At 34.9% G+C, this 24,262-nt stretch overlaps 2 protein-coding genes and 1 non-coding gene across 3 annotated transcripts; 2 read left to right on the forward strand and 1 right to left on the reverse strand.

Moving 5' to 3' along the window:
* The first annotated feature begins 12,273 nt into the window (after positions 1-12,273).
* Positions 12,274-15,183, forward strand: LOC140892373 (GDSL esterase/lipase At5g55050). Its single transcript, XM_073301231.1, has 5 exons — positions 12,274-12,539; positions 13,375-13,499; positions 13,980-14,216; positions 14,312-14,567; positions 14,661-15,183. Exons 1-5 carry the CDS (start codon positions 12,290-12,292, stop codon positions 14,879-14,881), a joined length of 1,089 nt encoding a protein of 362 aa, XP_073157332.1. The 5' UTR covers positions 12,274-12,289; the 3' UTR covers positions 14,882-15,183.
* Positions 13,874-13,946, reverse strand: TRNAF-GAA (transfer RNA phenylalanine (anticodon GAA)). Its single transcript has one exon. It is a non-coding gene; the product is annotated as a tRNA-Phe (tRNA).
* A 1,283-nt stretch (positions 15,184-16,466) lies between the features above and the next one.
* On the forward strand, positions 16,467-22,417 carry LOC140887795 (uncharacterized). The gene is made up of 14 exons (XM_073295283.1): positions 16,467-16,739; positions 16,908-16,972; positions 17,448-17,645; positions 18,068-18,165; positions 18,478-18,671; positions 18,790-18,965; positions 19,454-19,798; positions 19,879-19,943; positions 20,431-20,479; positions 20,569-20,725; positions 21,389-21,473; positions 21,554-21,623; positions 21,717-21,857; positions 21,935-22,417. Exons 1-14 carry the CDS (start codon positions 16,631-16,633, stop codon positions 22,220-22,222), a joined length of 2,040 nt encoding a protein of 679 aa, XP_073151384.1. The 5' UTR covers positions 16,467-16,630; the 3' UTR covers positions 22,223-22,417.
* The last annotated feature ends 1,845 nt before the right edge of the window (positions 22,418-24,262 follow it).

Genomic DNA, 24,262 nt, shown 5'->3' on the forward strand with positions numbered 1-24,262 from the left:
GGATCCATTCTACCAGACCGAACCCGAGGTAAAATTTCGACATCATCAATTGGCGCCGTCTATGAGAATTTGAAAACAAAGGGTTAAGATGATGAGTATAAGAGAAGAAACAAATTTTGGATTCTCACATGGCTTGCACATCACAAACTTACGAAAATCATTGAAATTAATTGAACCGTCGGATCGGGTTCAAATTTTGCAAACATATTTATTAATATGTTTTCAAGGATATGAACGGTAAAGATCGTGATTGGTGATTTGTACTACCAGATCTGGACCTCCAAACATACGTTGCTCGCTCGCACAACTTCTATATATTTTCGCATGACTTGCGCATTAGAAACTTGCAAAAATCATAAGAATTAATTGAACCGTCGGATCGGGTTCAAATTTTGCAGACATATTTATTAATATGTTTGCAAGGATATGAACGGTGGAGATCGTGATTGATGAATTGTACAACCAGATCTGGAACGCCAAACATACGCTGCTCGCTTGCACAGCTTCTATATATTTTCGCATGGCTTGCGCATCAAAAACTTGCAAAAATTATAAGAATTAATTGAACCGTCGGATTGGGTTCAAATTTTGCAGAACTATATTTATTAATATGCTTAAAAGGATATGAACGGTGAAGATTGTGATTGGTGGTCTGTACAATCAGATCTAGACTGCCAAACGTACGCTGCTCGCTCGCACAACTTCTGTGTGTTCTTCGTAGGTCTTGCATATCAGAATCTTGAAAAAATCATAGGAATTAATTGAACCGTCGGATTGAGTTCAAATTTGGTATTGGTATTTAAGATAATGTTATCAAGTATCTGAATGGTGAGATCTTGATCTGAATTTTGGGGCTCTGTAAAAGGTGGTTCAGACCACCGAGCTGCAGTACAATCTGCTCGCATAATTTTTGAGTAGTGTTCTTGAAAAAATCATTCCGAAAAGTCTAACCGTTGAAATTATTTGAAATTTTTATCATGAGTTCAGAACATCTTGACGCACATTCTGGACGGTTGAGATCGATTTTCGCTGGCCACATCAAGTCGGTTCTTTGATCAAAGTATAGAAGATATTATCTTGCTATATATCCAAAGTCACGTCAGCGACAACGCGTGAACGAGGTCATTGGGCATGCAATCTCGCTGGAAGACCCAATTATATCATATCGGGCATGCAATCTATCAATAAGGCCCAATTTATAGTTCAACACTTTATAAAGCCCAGACAGGTCTGGCATTCAAAGCCCACGTCAATGGTATACAAAGCTCAGTCAGGTCTGGCACTCAAAGCCCACATCAGTGGTATTCAAAGCCCAGGCAGGTCTGGCACTCAAAGCCCACTTCAGTGGCCCACATCAGTGAAACTCAAAAGCCTAGGCAGGTCTGGAACTCAAGGACCATATCAGTGGAACTCAAAAGCCCAGACAGGTCTGGCACTCAAGGACCACATCAGTGGAACTCAAAAGCCCAGGCAGGTCTGACACTCAAGGACCACATCAGTGGAACTCAAAATCCCAGGCAGGTCTGGCACTCAAAGCCCACTTCAGTGGCCCACATCAGTAGAACTCAAAAGCCCAGGCAGGTCTGGCACTCAAGGACCACATCAGTGGAACTCAAAAGCCCAGGCAGGTCTGGCACTCAAGGACCACATCAGTGGAACTCAAAAGCCCAGGCAGGTCTGGCACTCAAGGACCACATCAGTGGAACTCAAAAGCCCAGACAGGTCTGGCACTCAAGGACCACATCAGTGGAACTCAAAAGCCCAGGCAAGTCTGGCACTCAAGGACCACATCAGTGGAACTCAAAAGCCTAGGCAGGTCTGGCAGACAAGGACCACATAAGTGGAACTCAAAAGCCCAGACAGGTCTGGCACACAAAGTCCACCTCAGTGGCCCACATCAGTGGAATTCAAAGCCCAGACAGGTCGGGAACTCAAAGTCCACCTCAGTGGCCCACGTCAGTGGTATTCAAAGCCCAGGCAGGTCTGGCACTCAGTTTCATCAGATTGTCGTCTATTGCTCTTTGTTTGAGCTCGGTTCTAATCAGACCTTCATCTAGACCGTTCGTCCAAAGGAAGCACATGTAGTTTGGGGTCAGGTCTACATTATTGGTCTAAATTCATTCTTCTTTTAGACCAGTTAGGGAGGTACTATTGTTACCTCGAGAAATTTTTTTAACCCGAGCCCGTTTATAATTGGTCTACCCGATATGGCCCAACATGTCAAGGTCCAGCCCAGTTTGGACTATGTTGGTTTTTGACCAAGGCTGGTCATTATGGGCCGATCTAGGCTGTTTCTAATGGGCCGCGAGCATTCTTTTCGAGTTCAAGTAGGACTCTGATATATATGAGATAAGCCTGGATCTTTTCAATATTCACGAGATAGAGATAAGCTTACAAAGGGACCAATGGATGAAGAGTCATAGTCCAGGACATTTTATAATTCGACTAGGTAACTTACTATTTTTCCCCTATAAATACAGGTATTGTTATGGTTGTGATTATTCATTATTCATTATTCACTACTCATTATTCATCACACATTCACTCTCACTTTTACATTCACGCACTCATATCTCTCAGTTTTCGCATTAATCATACCTTCTGCCTTCAAGACACTGACCTAGGCATCAGAGGGGTCACGTCGAAAACACCTTCGGCGCCCCTTGACCTAGCTGTTGCTTGCACAGATTTCATTGATACCCGACCCGACCTGTTTCATAGAAGATTTGGAGGATCCATTCTACCAGACCGAACCCCATGGTAAAATTTCGACATCATCAGTTATTATCAGGGGAAAATCAGAAATTTTATAGTCTTTTAATTATGTTTTTGTGCTATCGATTTTTGTCATTATGTTATCAAATTTCACTTTAAAATTTGCAATATTTACTTCTTTTCTTTTTTCACTCATTTTTAGGCAATTTTTCCCTATGTTTTAGACTACATGGTGTTGGATCGTTGATGTGTAAACCGTGAAGTGCCGCAAACACTTCTATGCGAAAAAAAAAACTAAAATCGCCAAATAAATTACTAAAATTTCCCCCAAAACAATGAATGATACATGACTTTAAAATTGAATTTTGATAAAATGGATGACTAAAATTGTAAAGAGCAGAATATAAAGAACCAAAAATCTATGTTCCCAGCAGATTACATATGAATTGATATCATACACAGAAAAAGGTCATTCTCATACTTTCAAATTAAGCCATTTAATGCTGTTTTCACACAAAGCCCGGTGACATTATAATGGGAAACTACAAAAAAAAATCAACTTGGACACATTTTTTTGACATGTGAACATAAAATGGTGAGCATTATCTTCTTCTTATTCAGTATGTTATTATGGTCTAAAATTGATGAACGTGGGCTGTCTTAGCAAGCTCCATATATGAATGCCGGGGCGTAACCAAAAACTTCCAATCTGGTGGGCAACAAAACTATTTCAAAATATATATATACACATACGCATATATATACAAACATAAAAAAGATTATAAAATAAGAATAACTAAAAATATAAGAAATTGGATTGTGGTTTCTAGTTTTATTGAAGTTCTTTTCTCAAAAAAAAAAAAAATATATATATATATATATAAAATAAGAATAACTAAAAATATATCAGAATCATAAATGTAAAAGGGCTTTGAAGATATTAAAAATAAGTGTGGGGATGCTAAAAAAGCTTTGAAGATGTACATTGAAATGAAGGACACATGTTATATTTACCGTATTTTTAGGGGAAAATCCCGGTTCAGTCCTAAATGTTTGGACATATTCCCGGTTCAGTCCTTAATGTTTGAATGTTCCCGGTTTAGTCCCAAATATTTTTCAAAAATTTTCGATTTAGTCCTAAATGTTTTTATATTCCCGATTTGGTCCCAAATGTTTTAAAAAGTTGCCGGTTCAGTCCTAAATGTTTTAGGACTGAATCGGAAACTTTTAGGAAAGATTTAGGACCAAACCGGTAATGTCCAAACATTTAGGACTGAACCGAAAATGTGTCTAAACATTTAGGACGGAACCGGAATTTTGCCCGGGAATGCTAAGAAAGCTTTGAAGATGTATAGTGAAATGAAGATGCCCGGGTATTTTGCCCGTATTTTTAATAACTAAAAATAAGTGTGGGAATGCTAGGGGAAAATCCCGGTTCAATCCTAAATGTTTGAACACATTCCCGGTTCAGTCCTAAATGTTTGAACGTTACCGGTTTGGTCCCAAATGTTTTTCAAAAATTCCCGGTTCAGTCCTAAATATTTTTATGTTTCCGGTTTGGTCCCAAATGTTTTAAAAAGTTTCCACTTCAGTCCTAAATATTTTACGTTCCAGATTTCGTCCTAAATATTTTTTAAAATTTTTCGGTTTGGTCCTTCCATCTACAAACAAATCATGATAAAAAAAACTTACAAACAAAAGAAAAAGTTAAATAAAATAGAAGGTAATAATAATAATAATAATAATAATAATAATAATAATAATAATAATAATAATAATAATAATAATAATAATAATAATAATAATAATAATAATAATAATTTCTTCCAAATGAAAATATAATATAAATTATGCAAAATAAAATTATAGAATAAAAAAATAATTGAACGGTGCAATCTTATAGTTAAAAACATTATCAATCACAAACAAATAAACAAATGTTTTAGCAAATAACTAGTATTACTTATTTCACAAAATATTTGAAATTTTCAAAAATTTTCAAGAGAAGAATACTTATGGTTAACAGTTGAGAAAATACAATAAATTATTTGACCACCGTTAAAGTAGTGATATGAAATTAAGTTTTATTTAATAGTAAATTTTTCTCAAATAATAATTATTTAAATTATAAAAAATATTTTTAAAAATATATATCTTTTTCCAACCTCCAATTTTTTTCTTAAATGTGCAAGCATAATGAATGAGAATATAACAAAATTAATAGAAATGTGAAATAACATCATTAAATTTTAATTCCTCAAGTTTCGTTTATTTTATTTAAGTTTTTATTTTGTAGCATCATGAATTTAATATTTTCATTTTGAACATTGTGTAAAATTGATTTAAATTTGGATAAAAACTCTAATAAATTTGTGTTTTATTTACAACTTGTTTAATGTTAAATATATAATAAATAATATAAAACTCAATCATAAATGATATAACACTACGCGGTGTTAGTTTTAACACACGAGTAGATGGAAGGATCAAACCAGGAAATTTTGAGAAATATTTGGCACAAAATCGGTAATGTAAAAATATTTAGGACTGAACCGGAAATTTTTAGAAAACATTTAGGACCAAACTGGGAACGTATAAACATTTAAGACTGAAATGGGAACTTTTAGAAAATATTTAGGACTAAACCGGAAACGTCCAAACATTTAGGACTGAACCGAAAATGTGTCCAAACATTTAGGATTGAACCGAGATTTTGCCCTGAAATGCTAAGAAAGCTTTGAAGATGTATAGTGAAATGAAGATGGAGGGAGATATTAATCCTGATGAGATATTAAAAATACATCTTCATTTCACTATACATCCTCAAATTTAGACATCTTCTTGATACAAGGCCTTACCAATTTGCTTATGCTCCTGGGGCAACTTCTTTCACCAATTTGATTGTTAAAACTAACGGTAAATATGATGTGTCATTCATATCCTAAAATCGGTCAAAATTTGTAAATGTTTAGTACTAAATTGGGAAATCCGAAATATTTAAGACCAAATCGGGAAAGGAGCTAAAAAAATCTGACAATTTTGAAGCATTTAGGTCTAAACTGAGAGCGTCGTAACATTTGAGATGAACAAGTAAATAAATCAAATATATGAGACTAAACTAGCAAGTCTTCCCTTATTTTTTCTTTTTTGACAGGAGGTCTTCCCCTATTTTTATCGTAGTATCCTTACAATTTTTTTAAAGTGATTTTCTGGATAGATTTATAATTGATTCCTTCTTATCTTCATGCATTTTTTAATGGGTGTGTTTGGTTACAAAAATCAACAAAAGAAAAACATTTTTTTATTAAAACATGATTTTCTTAAAAAATTAGACGTTTTGTTACAAAAATAGTTTCTAAAAAATATTTATTTAAATGCATATTTAAAAGCCATAAATTTTGGCTTATGTTTGTACTTCTATTTAATTTTTTTAAAAAAACATTTTCAGCATTTATTAAAATGTTAAAACCGTTTCATTTTTTTTAAATAAAATAAAATAACTATAAAAGTTGGCTTTGTTTAAGTGGTTTTTTTAAATCCAAACTAGGAATGGCAATGGGTCGGATATGGGTAGGATATCGTGCCTCCATCCCCATACTCATTTATTAAATCCATCCCCCATCCCCATACCCATACCCATACCCATACCCATACCCATACCCATCGGATATTTAATTTCATCTTCATCCCCATACCCGTCGGATGATCGGATATTCATACCCTACCCATATACCCATTTATTGTATATACTCCATAAAAATAATTTTTTTTAAATTTTAATTATTTGATAAAACTATACTTATTTACTAGATTTTTATATCAAAATTTTTAAGATAATAAAAAAATAAAACACCGAAGAAAATTTACAACCAAAGACTTATATAAAAAATAAAACTTCTAAAAAATAGCATTAGTTTTATATTAATAATTTTCATTATTTCATCCAACTAACATAATTCAACAAAAAAAAATTAAATTAGAATTTATTTAATATAAATTAATATGTGTATGTATATATATATATATATATATATATATATATATATAAATATATATATATATATAATCGGGTATCGGGTCGGGTATGAGTAGGATACCACTACATCCTCCTCCATCCCCATTTACGAGATCCCCATACCCATTTACCCATTTATTTAATCGGGTCCAAAAAATGCCTCCATACCCTCCTCCGTTCGGGTCGGATATCGGGTTTTACATCGAGTTCGGAGGAAATTGCCATCCCTAATCCAAACTCAACCACTATCTATTAGACATTTTTATGTTTCAAAAACATATATCCGATATATGGTATGCTTAACATATTACAAAATATCTCACCATGATTTTATATATATATATTATATATATATAATCCTTATTTCGTCCCGAGAATTTGTCAAAGCATATCTGGCTATCTGCTGGCCATTCCGTTAAATATGATAAATTTTGTCCATCCAATATGTTTGAGACATTTCCAAAAAAAGGCTGGCAGATTTTTAACAGGTTCACATAGCAAATCAGTTGCGTGGTTATTTGTCAAGTTAGGCGTCGATCTCACGTCAATGTGAGGCTCACGCGTATTTTGAAGTTATAACTATCAAAACAAGTTAAGTTTACCAAGTCGACATGTTTCATCATATAAAATAGTTGGGTCGGCAAAATTCGACCAACCACACAAAATAAGATGGTTGAGTTGGTATTAATGTGACTTGTAGAGCCGTCAATTTGGGTTAGGCTCGTTGGGTTGGCCCGGCCCGCCACACAATTTTAGTGGGTTGGGTTGAAATTTTTTAAATCCAACAAAAGGTGGGCCTAGATGGGCCAACCCGCCTAGGCCCGCGACCCGTTCGGTTTAGCCCGTCGCGGGCCTGGAGAATTAATAATTTATTTTTATTTTTATTGTGATATATGTATTTTTTAATAAAAGTTATGAATTTTTTCGTATTAATTACTTTATATAAAATTTACACACATGAAATAAATAATTTAAATTCTTATTAATATGTTTCTATTAATATTTATTTATGAAATGATATTTATAATTAATTATAATATTTTTTATTTATTTTTATTTGTCGTTAGCCAACCCGCGAGCCGGCCCGCCTAACCCGCAACCCACATTGGGTTGGGTTGGGTTGGGTTGGGTTGGGTTGAGTTGAGGATTTCCATCCCGCCATGATGGTGGGTTGGCTCGTCATCGACCCGCCAAAAGATGGGTTTTTGATGGGTCAGCCCGCCCCACCATGGGTTGGCCCGTTTAACAGCTCTAGACTGACTTGCCTAATCAACTAGTTTTAATAGTCCCAGTGTATTTTGGTCACATATGGATGGAACCCCCCGTGAGCTATGGTGGACTCGAACCCTACATATTTTTATTTTTTTAAAAAAAAAATAGTAGTTATGAATTTTTTTTCCATCCCCATGGTTTTTAAAATTCCGTCTCGTGTTAGAAAATAAAAAATGCAAAAACTCTCACAAACCACACTTTAATCTCAGTCTATTGTTTGGTTACTGTACTTTTGAGGTAAAATTCGACTACTAGTACTCTTTTTTTTTTTAACAGGGACTACTAGTACTCTTGCAATTGTTTCAATTGTCATTTGATAAAAATAATCTATTGGTTGAAATATATGACAACTATTGATGTTGCAATTATTATTTGGCTTGTACTGCTATTTTTTATTTAGAATTTAGAATAAAGAAAAATTGAATAATTCTGATATTTGAATAATTCTTTGTTGAAATTTTTTCATATTATTAGATGGCAAAAAATTCTATGAGACGGTCTCAAGGATCATATTTATGAGACGGATCTTTTATGTGGGTTATCCATTAAAAAGTATTACAATTTATGTCAAAAGTATTACTTATTATTATAAATATGGATAGAATTGACCCGTCTCACGGATGAGACCGTCTCACAATTATTAGATATCTAGTTAGATAACTTAAGGAATGATTAAGTTATTTTAAACCAAAATAGCAAACATCTATTATATTATAGAGACAAGAAAGATATTGGTTTCAACGGAAATAATGGATCGAACTGAATTAATTTTAAAAAATTGGTACATGTTTATCAAAATTTGAGTTTCAGTTTTAAAAATATCGGTTAGCTCGATTCAATTTCAGTTTGTATCTTACTCCAAATTAAAATACATATATCCCTTATGTCTCCCGTTTGAGTCTATATTAAGTACCCCGGCAAGAACTCTGCAGGTCATGAGGTCAATGATATTGTTGGTGAGGCTTGTTGAATATGACTACACACTATGGTCTCAACAGTTGGACTACCAGTGTTACGAACGCATTCTTTGCTTTTTTAAAAAAAATTATAGTCTTTACATCGTCAAAAGATTGCAATGGCTGATTATAAGTTGTCAAACAAAATAATTCGACTTTATTTGATCTGCTCAAAGAATAAATCCATGCGAACCTAAACTTAGCTCGAGTTTGATAATTTTCGAGAAGTTGATATTTGAATCACCTTAACTTGACTTGTTCGCGATCAAATGATTAACCATTCACTACAAAAAAAAAAAAAAAAAGGCGTTTGCTACGGTTCTAGCGTAACAAAAACTGTGAAAAAATTGAATTTGCCACGGTTTACAAAAAAAAGCGTGGCAATTCAACCGTGGCAAAAGTTGTCACGATTTCACCAAACCGTTGAAATATTTTAATGTTTTATATTAAAAGTTTACACGGTTTATCTTAGCCGTGGAAAAATTTTAATGTTTTATATTAAAAATGTTTATCTATACATATTATTAATCAATAATAAATATTTAATATTGGTAACGGCAGCAGCGTCATGAAGGCGGGCGGCGGCGACGAACGGTGGCGGCAGGTAGGGGTGGGCATGGGTCGGGTAGTTCGGGTTTCGGGTAGTTCGGGTCGGGTACCCGATTAGTCGGGTAGTATTTTATACTACCCGAAACTGAACCGATAACATCGGGTACCCGACTCTTCGGGTAACCGATTAAGTCGGGTTCGGGTCGGGTTCGGGTTCGGGTAACCTAGTTTTTTAAAAAAAACAAAAAAATTAATTTTTAAAAAATAAAAATAATCAAAATAAATACAAACTTTCTCTCATGAAAGAATAAGGACACAGTCGCTTCCCTCATTCACCAAATCATGCATATTTTGTACTAAAATAATGGGCCTCATAATAAAAGTCCAAACCAATATCCCAATTAATTTTTATATTTTTAAATAAAGTAATAAAAATCGGATAGTCGGGTACCCGATCGGGTAATTCGGGTAGCAGTTTGCTACCCGAAACCGAACCGACTTAATAATAGTCGGGTTCGGTTACTACCCGAACCCGATTAAAAAACCGAACAACCCGATTTTCGTATCCGATCGGGTTCGGGTCGGGTCGGGACCCGAACTACCCGATCCGATTGCCCACCCCTAGCGGCAGGGTTACAAAAACACCTTACGAACACAAAAAAAACCCATTTAATTGATAAATCACCAAACGCAAATTAATACATAAACAAATTTAAAAAATAAACCGACTCACCAGAAACAACGATAGCGGCGTCCTGACGGAAGGCTGCGGCAGCGGGCGTCGGCGGCGACAGCGGGTCGACGGAGTCCACGTGAAATTGGCAACGAAAAAATGAAAAAAACTACAAGAAAATGAAGCCTACAACACGTAGATTTCAAATATCATATTATTTTGAAGGATAAATCGATGGAAAGAGGCGGGGAGTGACGGCGTCGTGTAGGGTTTTGGCAGAAATGGAGGAAGGAAGAAGAAGAGGAAGAAGAAAAGGGGGATTGGGGAAAAAGATTATAAAATTTTTTGCCACGGTTTTCCTAAAACAGTGGCAATATTGCTAAGGTTTGACAAACCGTGACAAAATATAATTTAATTTATTATATTAAATAATTTAACGAATTATTTAATTTTCTCATGGTTAACTTTAACCGTGAAAATATTGCCACGGTTGTTCTATAACCATAGCAATATTGTCACGTACGGTTTGAGTTAAACCTTGGAAAATTTATTTAATTATTTATTTTTATTATTAAATTTGATGTAATTTTATTGTAGACACAAGATATGGTATTTTACGGAACATATGTAATAGATATATCATAAAATAAATTTACATATAATTAATTTACAGCTAAAATTTAATGAATTAATTTATTTTGCCACGGTTACAATTAACCGTGGCAATATTGCGACATTTTAACTAACACCATGGTAAACATTTTGCCACGGTTTATATAACCCGTGGCAATTTGCGATTGTTCTTAAAAACCGTCGCAATTTGCCACGTTTAAGTTAAAACACGGCAATAATTTTGCCACGGTTTTGGCCCGGTTAATGAACACAATTAAACCGTGAAAAATTCCCACGGTTGGAATAAACCGTGGCAACATTTGCCACGCTTTAAAATAAACCGTGGCAAATTGCCTTTTTTTGTAATGATTTATCTATATATGCTTAAAAAAATTTATATTTTATTTATTTATAATGTTCTCAACATTTTAAGTAAATATTATCCATTAAATGGGAACACCAAGAATTGAAGCAGCAGCTTTCAAAATGGCAGAGGGCTGGCGGTCCCTATTCTCCATTGCTAAGCCAAGCCATTGTAAAGAGTTCCCATTTACATTTCCGGTTTCATTTCTCTTCTATCACTATCTGATTTTAATTATATTTCCACAAATAAATTCATGTCACCAAATCTTTTATACTTCAATTTAATTTTCAATTGGTCGATCCATCTTCACTTCTAGCTAATATGTCGAATACAACAAATATAAAAAAATTATTTAATTTATCGAAAAGCATCCGAAATATTGAGTCACATCATATATATGTTTATTTGTAATTTACAGCTCTTTTTGGACAAATACTTTAAAAATGTTTTTAATGGTTTTCAAATTTTTTATTTTTTTGATAAAAGTGTTCTCAAATTAAATATAGTTTTTAAATAAAAATTTAAAGTTGTAAATTTTTGAATTTTTTTTTGAAAAAGATATGATACCGTGTATACAAATATTTTAAATATTTTTTAAAACTATTTTTTTAAAACAAATGTTGGTATACGCAGTATCATATCGATACCGTGTATACCAACTGTTTTTTATATTTTTTTTGGTATACCGAAATAACGAAATTTCGCAAATCCGATACCGAAAATTTCGGTATGCTATCATACCGTACTGAAATTTTCGGTATACCGAAATTTTTGATACATACGGTTTTTTTTTCGGTACGGTATAGACGGTATGACGACATTTTCGGTATTTTTCCCCAACCATATAGTATTTGTCCATAAAACATGTATATCAAACAATCTGAAAATACGCGCGAAATTAAGTAGTACACACGGATCAGTCCTCAACTTCAGCTTGTTCACATATGTATGTAAATCTTTTCTCCATCTGTAATACATATAGACAAGACATCGTTTTTTCTAAACCCCACATTTCCTTGTCCCATATACATCCATCAAATTCTTTAGTCAGACCAGCAAACCCTATATATAACACAAATGGATCCCATTATTTTCATTGCAACAACTCTACAGATCATAATTAAATAGCAAAAATGGCCGAAAAGTATGTTTCTTGCATCTTTCTACATCTCGGTGTGTTGCTTTACTTGATCAGTTGTTCCACAGCTGATCAAACTGTGCCGGCTTTGTATGTGTTTGGGGATTCATTAGTAGATGTTGGCAACAACAATTACTTGCCGCTTTCTATCGTCAAAGCCGATTTTCCCCATAACGGGATAGATTATCCGGGTAAGAAAACAACCGGCAGATTCTCCAATGGCAAAAATGCTGCAGATTTCATAGGTAACCATTTTTTCCCCCTCACCATGTTATGCAAATCATGCTTCAAAATTCAAATAGTTTAAAATCAAAGTTCGAGGTAAATTATTCTCTTCAGTAGCTGGCGAACCAATATATTTAATAGAGTTTTGTGAAATTAATACCAACGATATTGCATGCACATGTTTATCGCTTCTTCCATCACACACTCGGGAAGGTTAGATCCTACCCATGGGTATTACCCTATGGGTAGATATCAATCACTGGTTGGTTCAAATCATGTGGGTCCCATTAAATTATATGGGACCTACATAATTTGAACAAATAAAATACATAGACATGTCCCATGGAATAATTTCCATGGGGTAAGTTGAAATTTTCCATACACTCGCCACGTACGTACCAATATTTAGCCACATGTAGAGTTGAGATACTCCGAGAGAACCTTTTCTGATATTTGTATACGTAGTTGATATCTATATCAGCAAACATACATATTAATGATTTGTTCATCATTACAATAATTGATTAAAAAAAACAAAATTATTAGTTTAATACATCTATACCTATATATTAAATAAGAAGACATTATGGTCTCTTGGTATGGTATGTCAATAAAGTAAAAATTAAAACAAAAAAAAAAACTATTCCCTCCACTATTTCAATTTTTTTCCCTCCATTATGATTTATTTATTTTTCTTTTTAATTTAATTAATTATTTTCTTTTCACCCCAACTTTTGTATTTATTATATAATACAATCATTTTAATTGATAATTTTAATTAAAATATAATTTTATTATAAAAACAAATTATTTAACACTCGCTAGTCCTAATTAAATTTGAATTGCCTGTTACAGCCGATAAATTAGGGATACCATCTGCGCCACCTTATCTTTCCCAGCCTAACAGCATTTTTCCCAAGGGCGTGAACTTTGCCTCAGGCGGAGCTGGTATCTTTAACGCCACCGAGGGAGGCATCGTTGTAAGTCATCATTTTTCTTTTTTCTTTTTTTTTTCCAGAATAATTTTGTCACTCTCAAATGACTATCAATTTGTTTGTTTGTTTTTTTTTTTTTAAAAAAAATACAAAGATAAACATATATAATTGAATTTTTTTTAAAAAAGTACTAATGTGACATTTCATACCTTGGATCATGTGTAATGCGACAAAAATGTCTAAATTTTTGCAATTTTGTTTATTAAAAAACTACTAAAATTGAAATTCGATATTAAAAAAACAAACAAACAAATATACGTATATAAATGCAGTTTCCCTACCCTAATCCAATAGAAAAGCCTACATTATATTTCTTACCCTAGGCCCACTGATTTAAAGTCCAGAAAACAAAATGAAAATGCGGTGAACGTGGATCGAACACGTGACCTTCAGATCTTCAGTCTGACGCTCTCCCAACTGAGCTATCCCCGCTTGTTGATTCTAACGTGCTGTTATTTGTATTAGGAGCAAACAATATCATTGGCCAAGCAAGTGGCCCATTTCTCCACCGTGTGTGGAAGATTAGTGCAAGAACTAGGCTTGACTGCTGCCGAAGAACACTTGTCAAAATCACTATTCCCAATTGTAATAGGCAGCAACGACATTATCGGCCATTTCAAATCTGCCTCCCTCGATTCCAACAAGACCCCTCCACAACAGTACATAGCTCTCATGCTTTCCACCCTCCAACAACTTTTGAAGGTACGTACCCTTTTCTCTATAATTAAGTTATAGCCATTTCATGCCTAGCTTGTCACAAACTATAGTAATGCATCACATGTCCTATTCCTATTTAGGGACTACACGGCCTAGGCGGTCGCAAGTTCTTGTTCGTCGGGCTACCGCCTTTAGGATGCGCCCCGAAGCAGAGATCACTCGGGAACAACAAGACCGACGAGTGCAACGAGCAAGTGAATTTCTGGTCCAACGAGTACAACCGGGGCTTCACACAAATGTTGCAGCGGTTGAAGCTAGAGCTCAGTGATTTCCACTACTCCTACTTCGACACGTACTCCGTTTTCCTCGACTTCATTCGCAATCCAGCTGCTTATGGTACCTAGCTAGCTATCTTATGAAGTAATATTTGATGATACAAAACGATCTGAAAAGAAACACAATCATAGAGTTAATAACATTGGTTTACAGGATTCAAGGAGATAAAATCTGCTTGCTGTGGACTTGGAAAATTGAGGGCTCAGGTTCCTTGCACGCCTATTTCCCAATATTGTTCCAACAGAGGCGAATACCTTTTCTGGGACATATACCATCCCACGGAGGCGGCTGCTCGGAGCTTCGTCGACGCAGTTTTCAGTGGTTCCGGAGGATACGTATCCCCGATCACCGTACAGCAGCTGCTCGCTATATGAATTCGGATAAAGTTTGTGTAACATGAGTTCATGATAGATAGAAAGAAAAATATATATATTACAAGTTAACGTTTGGATTTGTTAGATATTATATGTAGAAGGATTTTTAGCAATCTTCGTGTTATATATAAATGAGCTACGTACACTTATACGTGGGGATCATATATTTGCCATTGTACTAGGATTTTTTTTTTTAAGCCGGCCGGGGATTGAGTTTGGCATCTCGAATTCGAGGCTCTAGTCTCTGGTACGTTATACGTACCAGATATAGTAGAAGAAAGATGTATTTTTGTGTAACCTTATTATTATAAATCATATTAAATAGTAAATTGGAAAAGATTTGTGTGGGCGTTTGGGCAAATTCGAAACCCGTTCTAAATCACTTTGAGACTCAACCCGATGATGCGTCCCGAGAACTCCATGGGTCCAATTTGAGTTAGACTTGCAAAAAATTATAGCTTTTTTAAAAACATTTGTGAATGTTGATTTCAATTTTATATTAATAATATTTAGAAAAAAATATTATAACAAATTAAAACCTGTTCATTTATATTCAATTTAAAAAAAAAACACAATTATATACTTCCATATTAAGTCCATCATAAAATCTTAAAATATTATGAAATAACATTTTTTCTCTCCATAACATTAATTAAAAGTGACTTCGAATTTTTATAACATTTTTAGTTTATGTTTGAAAAAAAAAAAAAGATGTGTGATGAGTTGAGTAGGCTAATAAGCTCGTCGGTCTTGTCCAAACTGCTCGTTTCTACTCTATTCCTTCAGTTTATTTTGAGATTCCGATGTTTGATTGAACATTTGGATGATTTTGTCATTTTTCGCATGATTGATGAAAATTTCTTTTCGGAAAAAAATAAAAAAAAATAAAAAATCCCAATTTGATTTTAGGTAATGGGTCTGTTTCATTCACTTCTGATATATTAACTGTAATTTTCCAATGAAATTTGTGCTTTTTAAAAGCTTATATTATATTTATAAGTTTTCAAATATTTTTTTTTATAAATCAACTTTAAAAAAAGTGATTTGAACATATTTATCCAAATATAAAATTTTTACAACGTTTACTTAAAAAAAAATACATTTAGGCACCGTTTGGTTTGATGTATGGTATAAAGTAATATATAAATGAGTAATATAATGTAATAAAAAATAAATAAAAAATGATAGTTAAAATAATATTGGATTTGATTGATAGATTATAGTTTATTTGATTTGATTGATTAAATTTTATATAAAAATGTTAAATGACTATTTTGTCTTTTTAGCCATAAATAAAATAAAAATTATATTATTTATAAGGGATAATATAGTAATTTAAATTCAATAATTTGATTGATTTAATATAAATAATTAATGATTTGATTGATGTAAAATAATAGTTAATATATGGATAAATAATATGATGAGAAGAACGTGATATGAGATGTGATAAAATACGGTGAAGAGAACGGTGTCTTACAAATCAACTTTTTTTTTTTTTGGAATTTTAAAAAATTACGTTTTAAATTAAAATATTTCTGTATCCAAATTGAGCTTCATTAAATTAAATTTATAAATCCCGAATTCCTTCACCCCCGAATCCGATTGATTTTGATTCACCCTCGAACAATGGTCCAAATCAGTCAGCACCTTCACTAGATCGTTGATTTTCTCGATTGCCTCCAATCGCTGCTCCGCATTGATTCCGCGAAAATGGCGTCGATTCCTGCTTGAGCACGAACACGCGCAATGGAGGGATCATTCGTGTCCAGAGCTAGGACAGCCATTCATTCCGCGGCCGCTAAAGCGGAGAAAGTCTTCACGGATATTAAGAAATCCGATTCCATCACCCATCGGGGTACGTACGCGCGCATACTATTGTCCGATACTTGTCAGTTTATGCACGCTAACTTCATTTACTAAAATTAGGATTCATTTATTACTGTTTATTATTATTATTATTATTATTATTATTATTATTATTATTGGAATTGGAATTTGAATTTATTTATTTCTGTCGGAGAAGATTTAGATGAGCGATCGCCGAGAGAATCAACGCCGGTGTTCCTACAGGACGCTGATGAATCGAAGGTGATTACTTTTCTCTTATCTGATTCGTTTTGAATCCTGTTTCGATTGTGGAGGATGTTTGACCGGGTCATGAAATTGTGTGAAGAGGCTCTTTTGACCTGAATTAAGCCTCGTCTAGATGATTGTAACAATGATGTGATGAAACTGGATTTTGAATTTGATTTTTTTAAATTTATATATCTGAATTTGAATTTCCTCGTCGGTTTCCTTTATTTGAGCTTATAACACGTGAAATTGTTGTTTTTTTTCAGATATTTTTAAGGTTTTTCTACCGTAGCATCTGTTATGAGAATGAATGTGTATTTATGTTTTTGTACTGATGTGGAAGTTTTCATTAATGTCAATGGTGGGGGAAGACCATATATTGTGAATCTGAATTTTCATGATATCGTGGTTGCTTTAACTGCTGTTACTATCATGATGCAGAATTTGTTGGTAAATCATTTAGATAAATTTCATTCTTTTTGGACTGCAGGATTTCCATGAGACAAAAACTCAAAGAGTAAAGCCCAGGCCTATAAAAACCAAGCAAGACTGGCATGAGAGATTGAGAAATATAAGAGGCAAAAAAGGACCCGAGGATTTTGAGAAGCCTGGTAATTCAACAATGGCATACGCAATTTTTGATGAAAATTTATACTTTATGGGTGAGAGAGAATTCTCTCCTTCCAATGTAAGTCGGACTTCTTATTTTTAGTCATTTTATTACCAGAGTTTTTAAAATTATTTACCGTTATCATGTTCTATTTGTCAAAAACTTGAATTTGTCCATACTACAAATGGGATTTGCAACTTTGTGGCTTACTTTGACGTCCGATGCAGTCATATTTAGTCCAGTTGTTGAAATGTAATATTTAAACAGCCTTAGTTCCCAGTATCACATCAATAATCTTATTCCTTTGGTTGATATGAAATTTGCCACATTATAATATGTTTTATGTTTTGTTGGTTCTTCAAGTATGAACTTGCAGTATCTGACTATGTTCGGTCATCGGTGTTCTCATTCCTATTCATGGTTGAAATGATGAATTTTCTTGCAGTATGAAGTATAGAGTTTCCCTTTTCATTTATCGAGGAAAGTTTGATGCCTTACAGGGTTCAGAAGCGGGAGTTCTACCAGAAGGTTCAAATAATGCAAACACAGATATCATACCATCGTCAGCCATTGTGAAACAGTTGGCTGTGGCAATTGAGTAAGAATTTTCCTGGTTAGAGTCTGGAACTTGTTTATTTTCATTTTGTCTACCCTTACTGGTTACATTTGGAACTGAAGTTGTGGTCAATGACTATCTATGCTGCCCTTGTGTAAGAAATCAAATAGCTCTATTTGGAGATTTGAGTAGGCTCCTACTTGTTCAATTAAAGATATAGCTGAAATGGCTTTTTTTGTTTATTTCTCCTTCACCATTCTTATATAAATACATTGATGTTTTGACATGTCTGTAATGAGCCTAAATCTGTAACTATTGAAAGCTGCCATAATACTGTCTTTTGCTGCATTTCAGGACTGGTATAAGCTACAACTCCATGAAAGATCTCCTTGCCTCATCCAGAGGCTCATCACCAATCAGAGAGAGAGCGAGTTTGAGTTTTTCAGCAATGAAGTCGCTTGTGCTGCGTGAAAAGGAAGATAAATGGACCAGTGAGTTTGGTGCTGATGAGAAAGTTGTCTCTGTTGTAAATGCATTGCTTAACACAGGTACATAATTTGATTGTCTGAAAGCCTGTCTAGATGTGAATGTTAAAAATGAATAATTTCAGCTCCATAACCTATGTTGATTTTCACTTTTGGTGCAATATCTGCAAGATACTCGCAGAAGGAAGCTTTTCAGGGAGGACTTTTTCTGGTTTGGAAGCGCAGACAGCTGCATCTTTACTTAAGGATATTCACGGTGCTCCTGTAGAAAGTTTTGTAGTTAAGCTCGCTGAAGCAATTGGCTGCTTAAAAACACTGCGAAAAATGGCTTCTTTTTGGTCCAGGGTGGTTGATGAGGTAAGTGTACTTAACAAAATGAAAGTTGAATCTGCATTATCGTGTACTGGCTTTGGACCATGCCACATGTATTTGCTTTGTTGGCAAGGATGAAGAAATATTTTGCTCCTCTTAAATATCTGAAGTTTCTACAATCCTGTTGTGTTCCTCACTAAAGTTGAAGTGAATAATGGTTTTGGTTGATAAACAAGCTCCAATAAGGTTTGTTTTGGGAAAACACGTGCAAAAATATTTTGGGCAATACAATTAGTTCTCAAATTGAGATTGTTTGAGTATGAAATGAATGTAGCATTCAAATAAAACCTATGACTTTTCCTTTCTTCTAACCCAACCAAAATAGTTTGAAACATAGATTGCCTACTTTGTGATGTGCACGAATTTGCTTGTTTACATCTCCACTTATTTTATTTTTCAAATCAGATGAATTTTTTCTGGCCTTCTTTGAAATTTTTATCTCATAATGTATTTACTACATTTTACTCCTACAGCTGAGAAGACTTTGGTATCAAGGACAGTATATTCCTGGAATTCCTCCAGACAATATCCCAGACCTGAATTCATGTCTTTTATATCAGCAGTTACAGGTCATTAACCGTTGCATTTCCAGAAAAAGACGCTATACTGCTGCCGTTGAATCATTAGAAAATGTCACAGCTCAAGCTAGTTCAATGACCAAGGAAACTTCAGCTTCTGAAGGCACACTCCCCCTAAATCCTTGTATTTATGCAAGAACTAAGTCCGGAGAACTTGTGCTTCGGTTAGGAGCTGATAAAGAATGTGACAATTTGACAATTCTCGAAACTGGGGAACCTATTTATTCACCTGTGATGCAGGTTGGTCAAACATATATCATAAGATAAAGAAATAACGTTTACATCATTTCTCATTTTTTGGTTTATTCACATACTTATAGGAACCTCCTTTGCTAACAGAAGACCTTATCAAGGAAACAGAGGAGTTTGTACTTCGAACTGGGAGGTTAGTAAAATCAAACTACCTTTGACCTGATATGGTTTGTTGGTTGTTGCGCTCGAGGCATGTAATCCTAATTCATTATCATCAAACTTCTAATTACTTCTTTTTTTCGACAAACTACCAATGATAGTATGTTTAAGTTTGCACTTTTGTTATAGAGCTTGTGCATGAGGAGTTGTGTTTTGCGCATTAGTTGGAGTTTCTTTGATTTTGTTTTGAGGGCTTACTGATTATCCGTGCAAATTTATTTTTTTGCCACAATGATTCTCCTTTTTTGTATGTTAGTTGACAAGACTGATAGTAAATAATGTGCATTTCATCACATGCTTCAGTTTCTATGATACTCCACCTAGGTGCAGGCATTCCAATTTAAAGAAAAGGTGTATGATATACCAATTTTCTAATGACAATGTTGAGGGGGAAGACATTTGTCTGTCTTATATTCTTAAGTGCATTTTCTGACTTGAGTTGCCTGCTTTTATTTGGTCAGTCTTGGAGCAGGATGCTCCCAACTTCTTTCAGACATGCAGGCCTTCAAGGTATGTTTCATCATGATGCATTTGGAAAATTGGACTATGGGAAAACTGTGACATTTTTCATTCCTAATTGGCACTGCTATTTTTGTCAGGCTGCAAATCCTGGTTGCATATTAGAAGATTTTGTTAGATGGCACTCTCCTCCTGATTGGATGGAAAATGATTCCAACAGTGATTTGATTGATACCCCTGACTGTGGTGATGTGTTGTCTGTCAAAGGGCAACTTAGTCAGCGAATGCAAAAAGAAGGTAATTATGTAACTATTCATCTACATCGGCTATTATCTTTTAGTATTTGAAGACAAATAAGTTCCCTATGTCAAAACATTTCTTATTTTCAACGAATTCTTGATGTTAAATGAGGATACCCTTGAGAATGGCATTGGCACTCAAGCATGTTATGGTAGATCAGCAGTCCCATCTTTTGTTGCATCTTGTAGGACAGAAGCTTAGTGTTTGAAATTTACTTTTACTATGGATGATTGATTTTGTTAAATTCATTCTTGCCTTGGTTTTACAAGCGAGCGACTGAATTAAGAATTATTTGGCAGCAGACAAGGCTAATTGCAATTCATCACCTTTTAATGCTTTGATGAAATGCCGTAGTTGAAAATCGTTGTTTTTGAGCAATAATCATAACACCTCAGGTTTCAAGTTACATTAGAGATTTCCTGATGGAGATATTACTTGATGTGCACTTGGGAAAAGGCTGTGAAATGTAAACCTTCGACGAGGCTTTCTGAGAGATATTGCTCACATCATTGCCTTTCTAAGAAACACCGCCTCCTACTTGAGAATGCTTTATATGCAATGCCATTGTTTTACAAATACATATCAAGAACAATGTTTCTCCTCGCTCGTTTATGTCTAAAAAACGCTATCGTCTAATCAAATTTATGACTTGATTTCTAGGCAATTTGTGGCGTGAACTGTGGGAAACATCCAAACCCGTGCCAGCAGTGAGACAATCTCCTCTTTATGACGAGGATTTAGCCGTGTAAGCTCCACAAAATATCAACAATATCATAATCTGATTTTTTTATGGAGAACTTGAGCAACGTTCCAACACTTTTATAGGGAAGGTATACTGAACTATCTGGATGATGTCTTACCTTGTGAGATTTTCAAGCAGCTCTTCATTGCTGTTGTAAGTTTTTCAAGATTTTAAATTGCATGCCTCACGGGCAGAGGTGCGCACTTCAAAGGAACAACTCTTGATATCCCTTTTCTGAATTTCCAGTTGGGTTCGGGGCTTGTAATTGCTGAGGCCACTCTCTCTACAAGTTCCAGCTTGTCGAATTTGTTCAATGAGTGCAAGAACTATCTGGTTGCAACTTGTCAAGGAAAATTATGGGTCGAGAAACTCGATGACGTATGCCAGGTAGGTTTTATGCAGTCAAGACCAGTGCTACTGTCAGATGCAAATATAAAGACAAATTCTTATCACATTCATTGCAGGTTTATGAAACAATGGAGACGATGCTACTAAATCAAGACGAAGTTATTAAGATCACCAATCTGCCTGAAGAAACCACTGCGGCAGGTGACCCGAGAAACCGTTTCAAGAAGCTTAGCTTAATATTCGGTGGCAAAGGCAAGAGCTCGTCAAAAACTCCATCCAAAAATAACGAAGAGAACACTTTGCTCCAGCCATTCTCTATATTTTCTAAGAAACCTCCAAAGCCCAATGCTTCTCCCTGCGATAAACCTGCAAGCTCTATCGACAGTCACGAGACAACCGTATAAGCATTAAATTGTGTATATTTTTCAAGAACAATCAAAAAATGTGCAAATTTCTTTTGACATCTTTTTTCAGCGTACTAGAAACAGAAAAGCTTGATTCATGAGTGGAGTAGTTGAAGCCTGTTGGTTTCCTGATTCATCACTATTGAAGTTTGAACCATTGGTGATTCTCAAAGTTAGCATAGTATCTTACATTTCCATCTAGTCGCGGTTAGTCTCCAAATCTCTTGTTTCAAATCTTGTTCCAATTTTCTACCACATTGATCGAATGCACCTATATGCTCAAATGTGTCGATTATTAGGATACTTGTAACGATGGATCTAGTTTAGGCTAGTCTTAAGTTGTAGCCTATTCCAATGTTTTTTTTATGTAATTTTTTTACTTAGCTTACTAAAGTTCACTCTTTCCACACCCAAAGCTCAGTCCACCTTAATTTTAGTGAACAACTTCATTGAACAGAACAATGTAATGATTTTTTTGGTTATATTATGTGTGTGTATATAATTTATTATATTTTTTTAGTAATAACATATAATTTATTACATTAAGGTCAAATCCTCCAAACTCTAATCTCTGGATCGTCTTTCCATTTGGGAAAATTGGATAATTAATTTATGCATGTATAATATTTGAAGATACATTTGAAATTAGCAACATTTACCCTGACAATCCAATGTTCCACGGATTTCTCTCTTTTAATATTCTCGATCGAGTTACATCCAAAGTTTGTTTCTACTAGCTGTAGATAGTTCTCTGCAACACTTCAAATATGCGGCCATTATTGAGTTATCTATAGAGCTGAATTCACATGATACAACATTTCGTTGGCTTTAAAAATGCGCAAGAGCCCCATCATTTGAATCTAAGATTTACGTGTAATTGCCTCGCATTATTCGATTAGTTTCGCAACGTCAACATCATTACTTACCACAACAATATAAATGATTCGATGTATGGCAAACTGTTGTGACCTAAACTCATACGTATTTCACTTTTGTACATTTCAATTTACGAACGAAAAAGCGTCGATTCTTACGATGGAATTGACAATTGAAAGTAGCCACATTAATGGATCGCATGTCACAATTAATTATGGTATGCTTATAAAAGTAGCTAGCTGCACTTCACCGGTATTCCTTCCAACTTAAAGTTTCTGAAATAAGTAGTGATGCAATATTTCCAGATCAAAAGTCCCAGCATAACCGGAAATGGTGAGGCTTTCATTAATTGAAAAATAGCAATGCCAGCTATGTATTTACGTCTTCTGTGGCTCAAAGCAAGAGAAACTATATCGTAAAGAAAAAATTGCATTCATTGTTGCGAGAAGATGAGAAGAAAAGACAGTGGGGATTACCAAATCTTCTCAACCGTAGCGTTGAAAGTTTGTTCTTGAGTGTCTCTATATAAACGTACACTTGATTTCGAGTTTCCTAGCTAATTCATCAAAAGTACTTGCATTGGTACTTAGTTTCATTCCCAGTAATATATATCATATATGGCTCGTACTTTTTTACTTCTCGTGCTTTTGGGTGTGCTTTCTTGCCCGGGTGATGCAAGGAAGCTCCAGGGCTCGTTTGATGATGACAAGAATTTCTTTCACGCCGGCCCTGGAACTGTGCCCGCGGTACCTAAAGCATATGGTGGCATTGGGGCAGGAGGCGGTGGAGGTGGAGGTGGAGGTGGTGGAGGACTCGGTGGTGGGTCGGGCTTTGGTGGAGGGGCAGGCGCAGGAGTTGGTGGTGGACTGGGGGGTGGAGGTGGAGGTGGTGGTGGGGGAGGAATAGGTGGAGGGTCTGGTTTTGGTGGAGGGGCTGGCTTCGGTGGTGGAGTGGGGAGTGGCGGTGGCTTTGGCGGAGGTGGTGGAGGTGGAGGTGGCGGAGGTGGTTTAGGTGGCGGCGCCGGGTATGGATTTGGCGGAGGAGCAGGTGGAGGTGGCGGATTACCTTGATGAATGCATGCATGGTCAGCTGGAGCCTATAACGACATTTGATACGAATTTTATTGATGTTTAAATAAATATTAAACTATGTAAGAAGAAGTTC

This window comes from Henckelia pumila, chromosome 3 (assembly GCF_033568475.1).
Source record: "Henckelia pumila isolate YLH828 chromosome 3, ASM3356847v2, whole genome shotgun sequence".
Classification (NCBI taxonomy): domain Eukaryota; kingdom Viridiplantae; phylum Streptophyta; class Magnoliopsida; order Lamiales; family Gesneriaceae; genus Henckelia; species Henckelia pumila.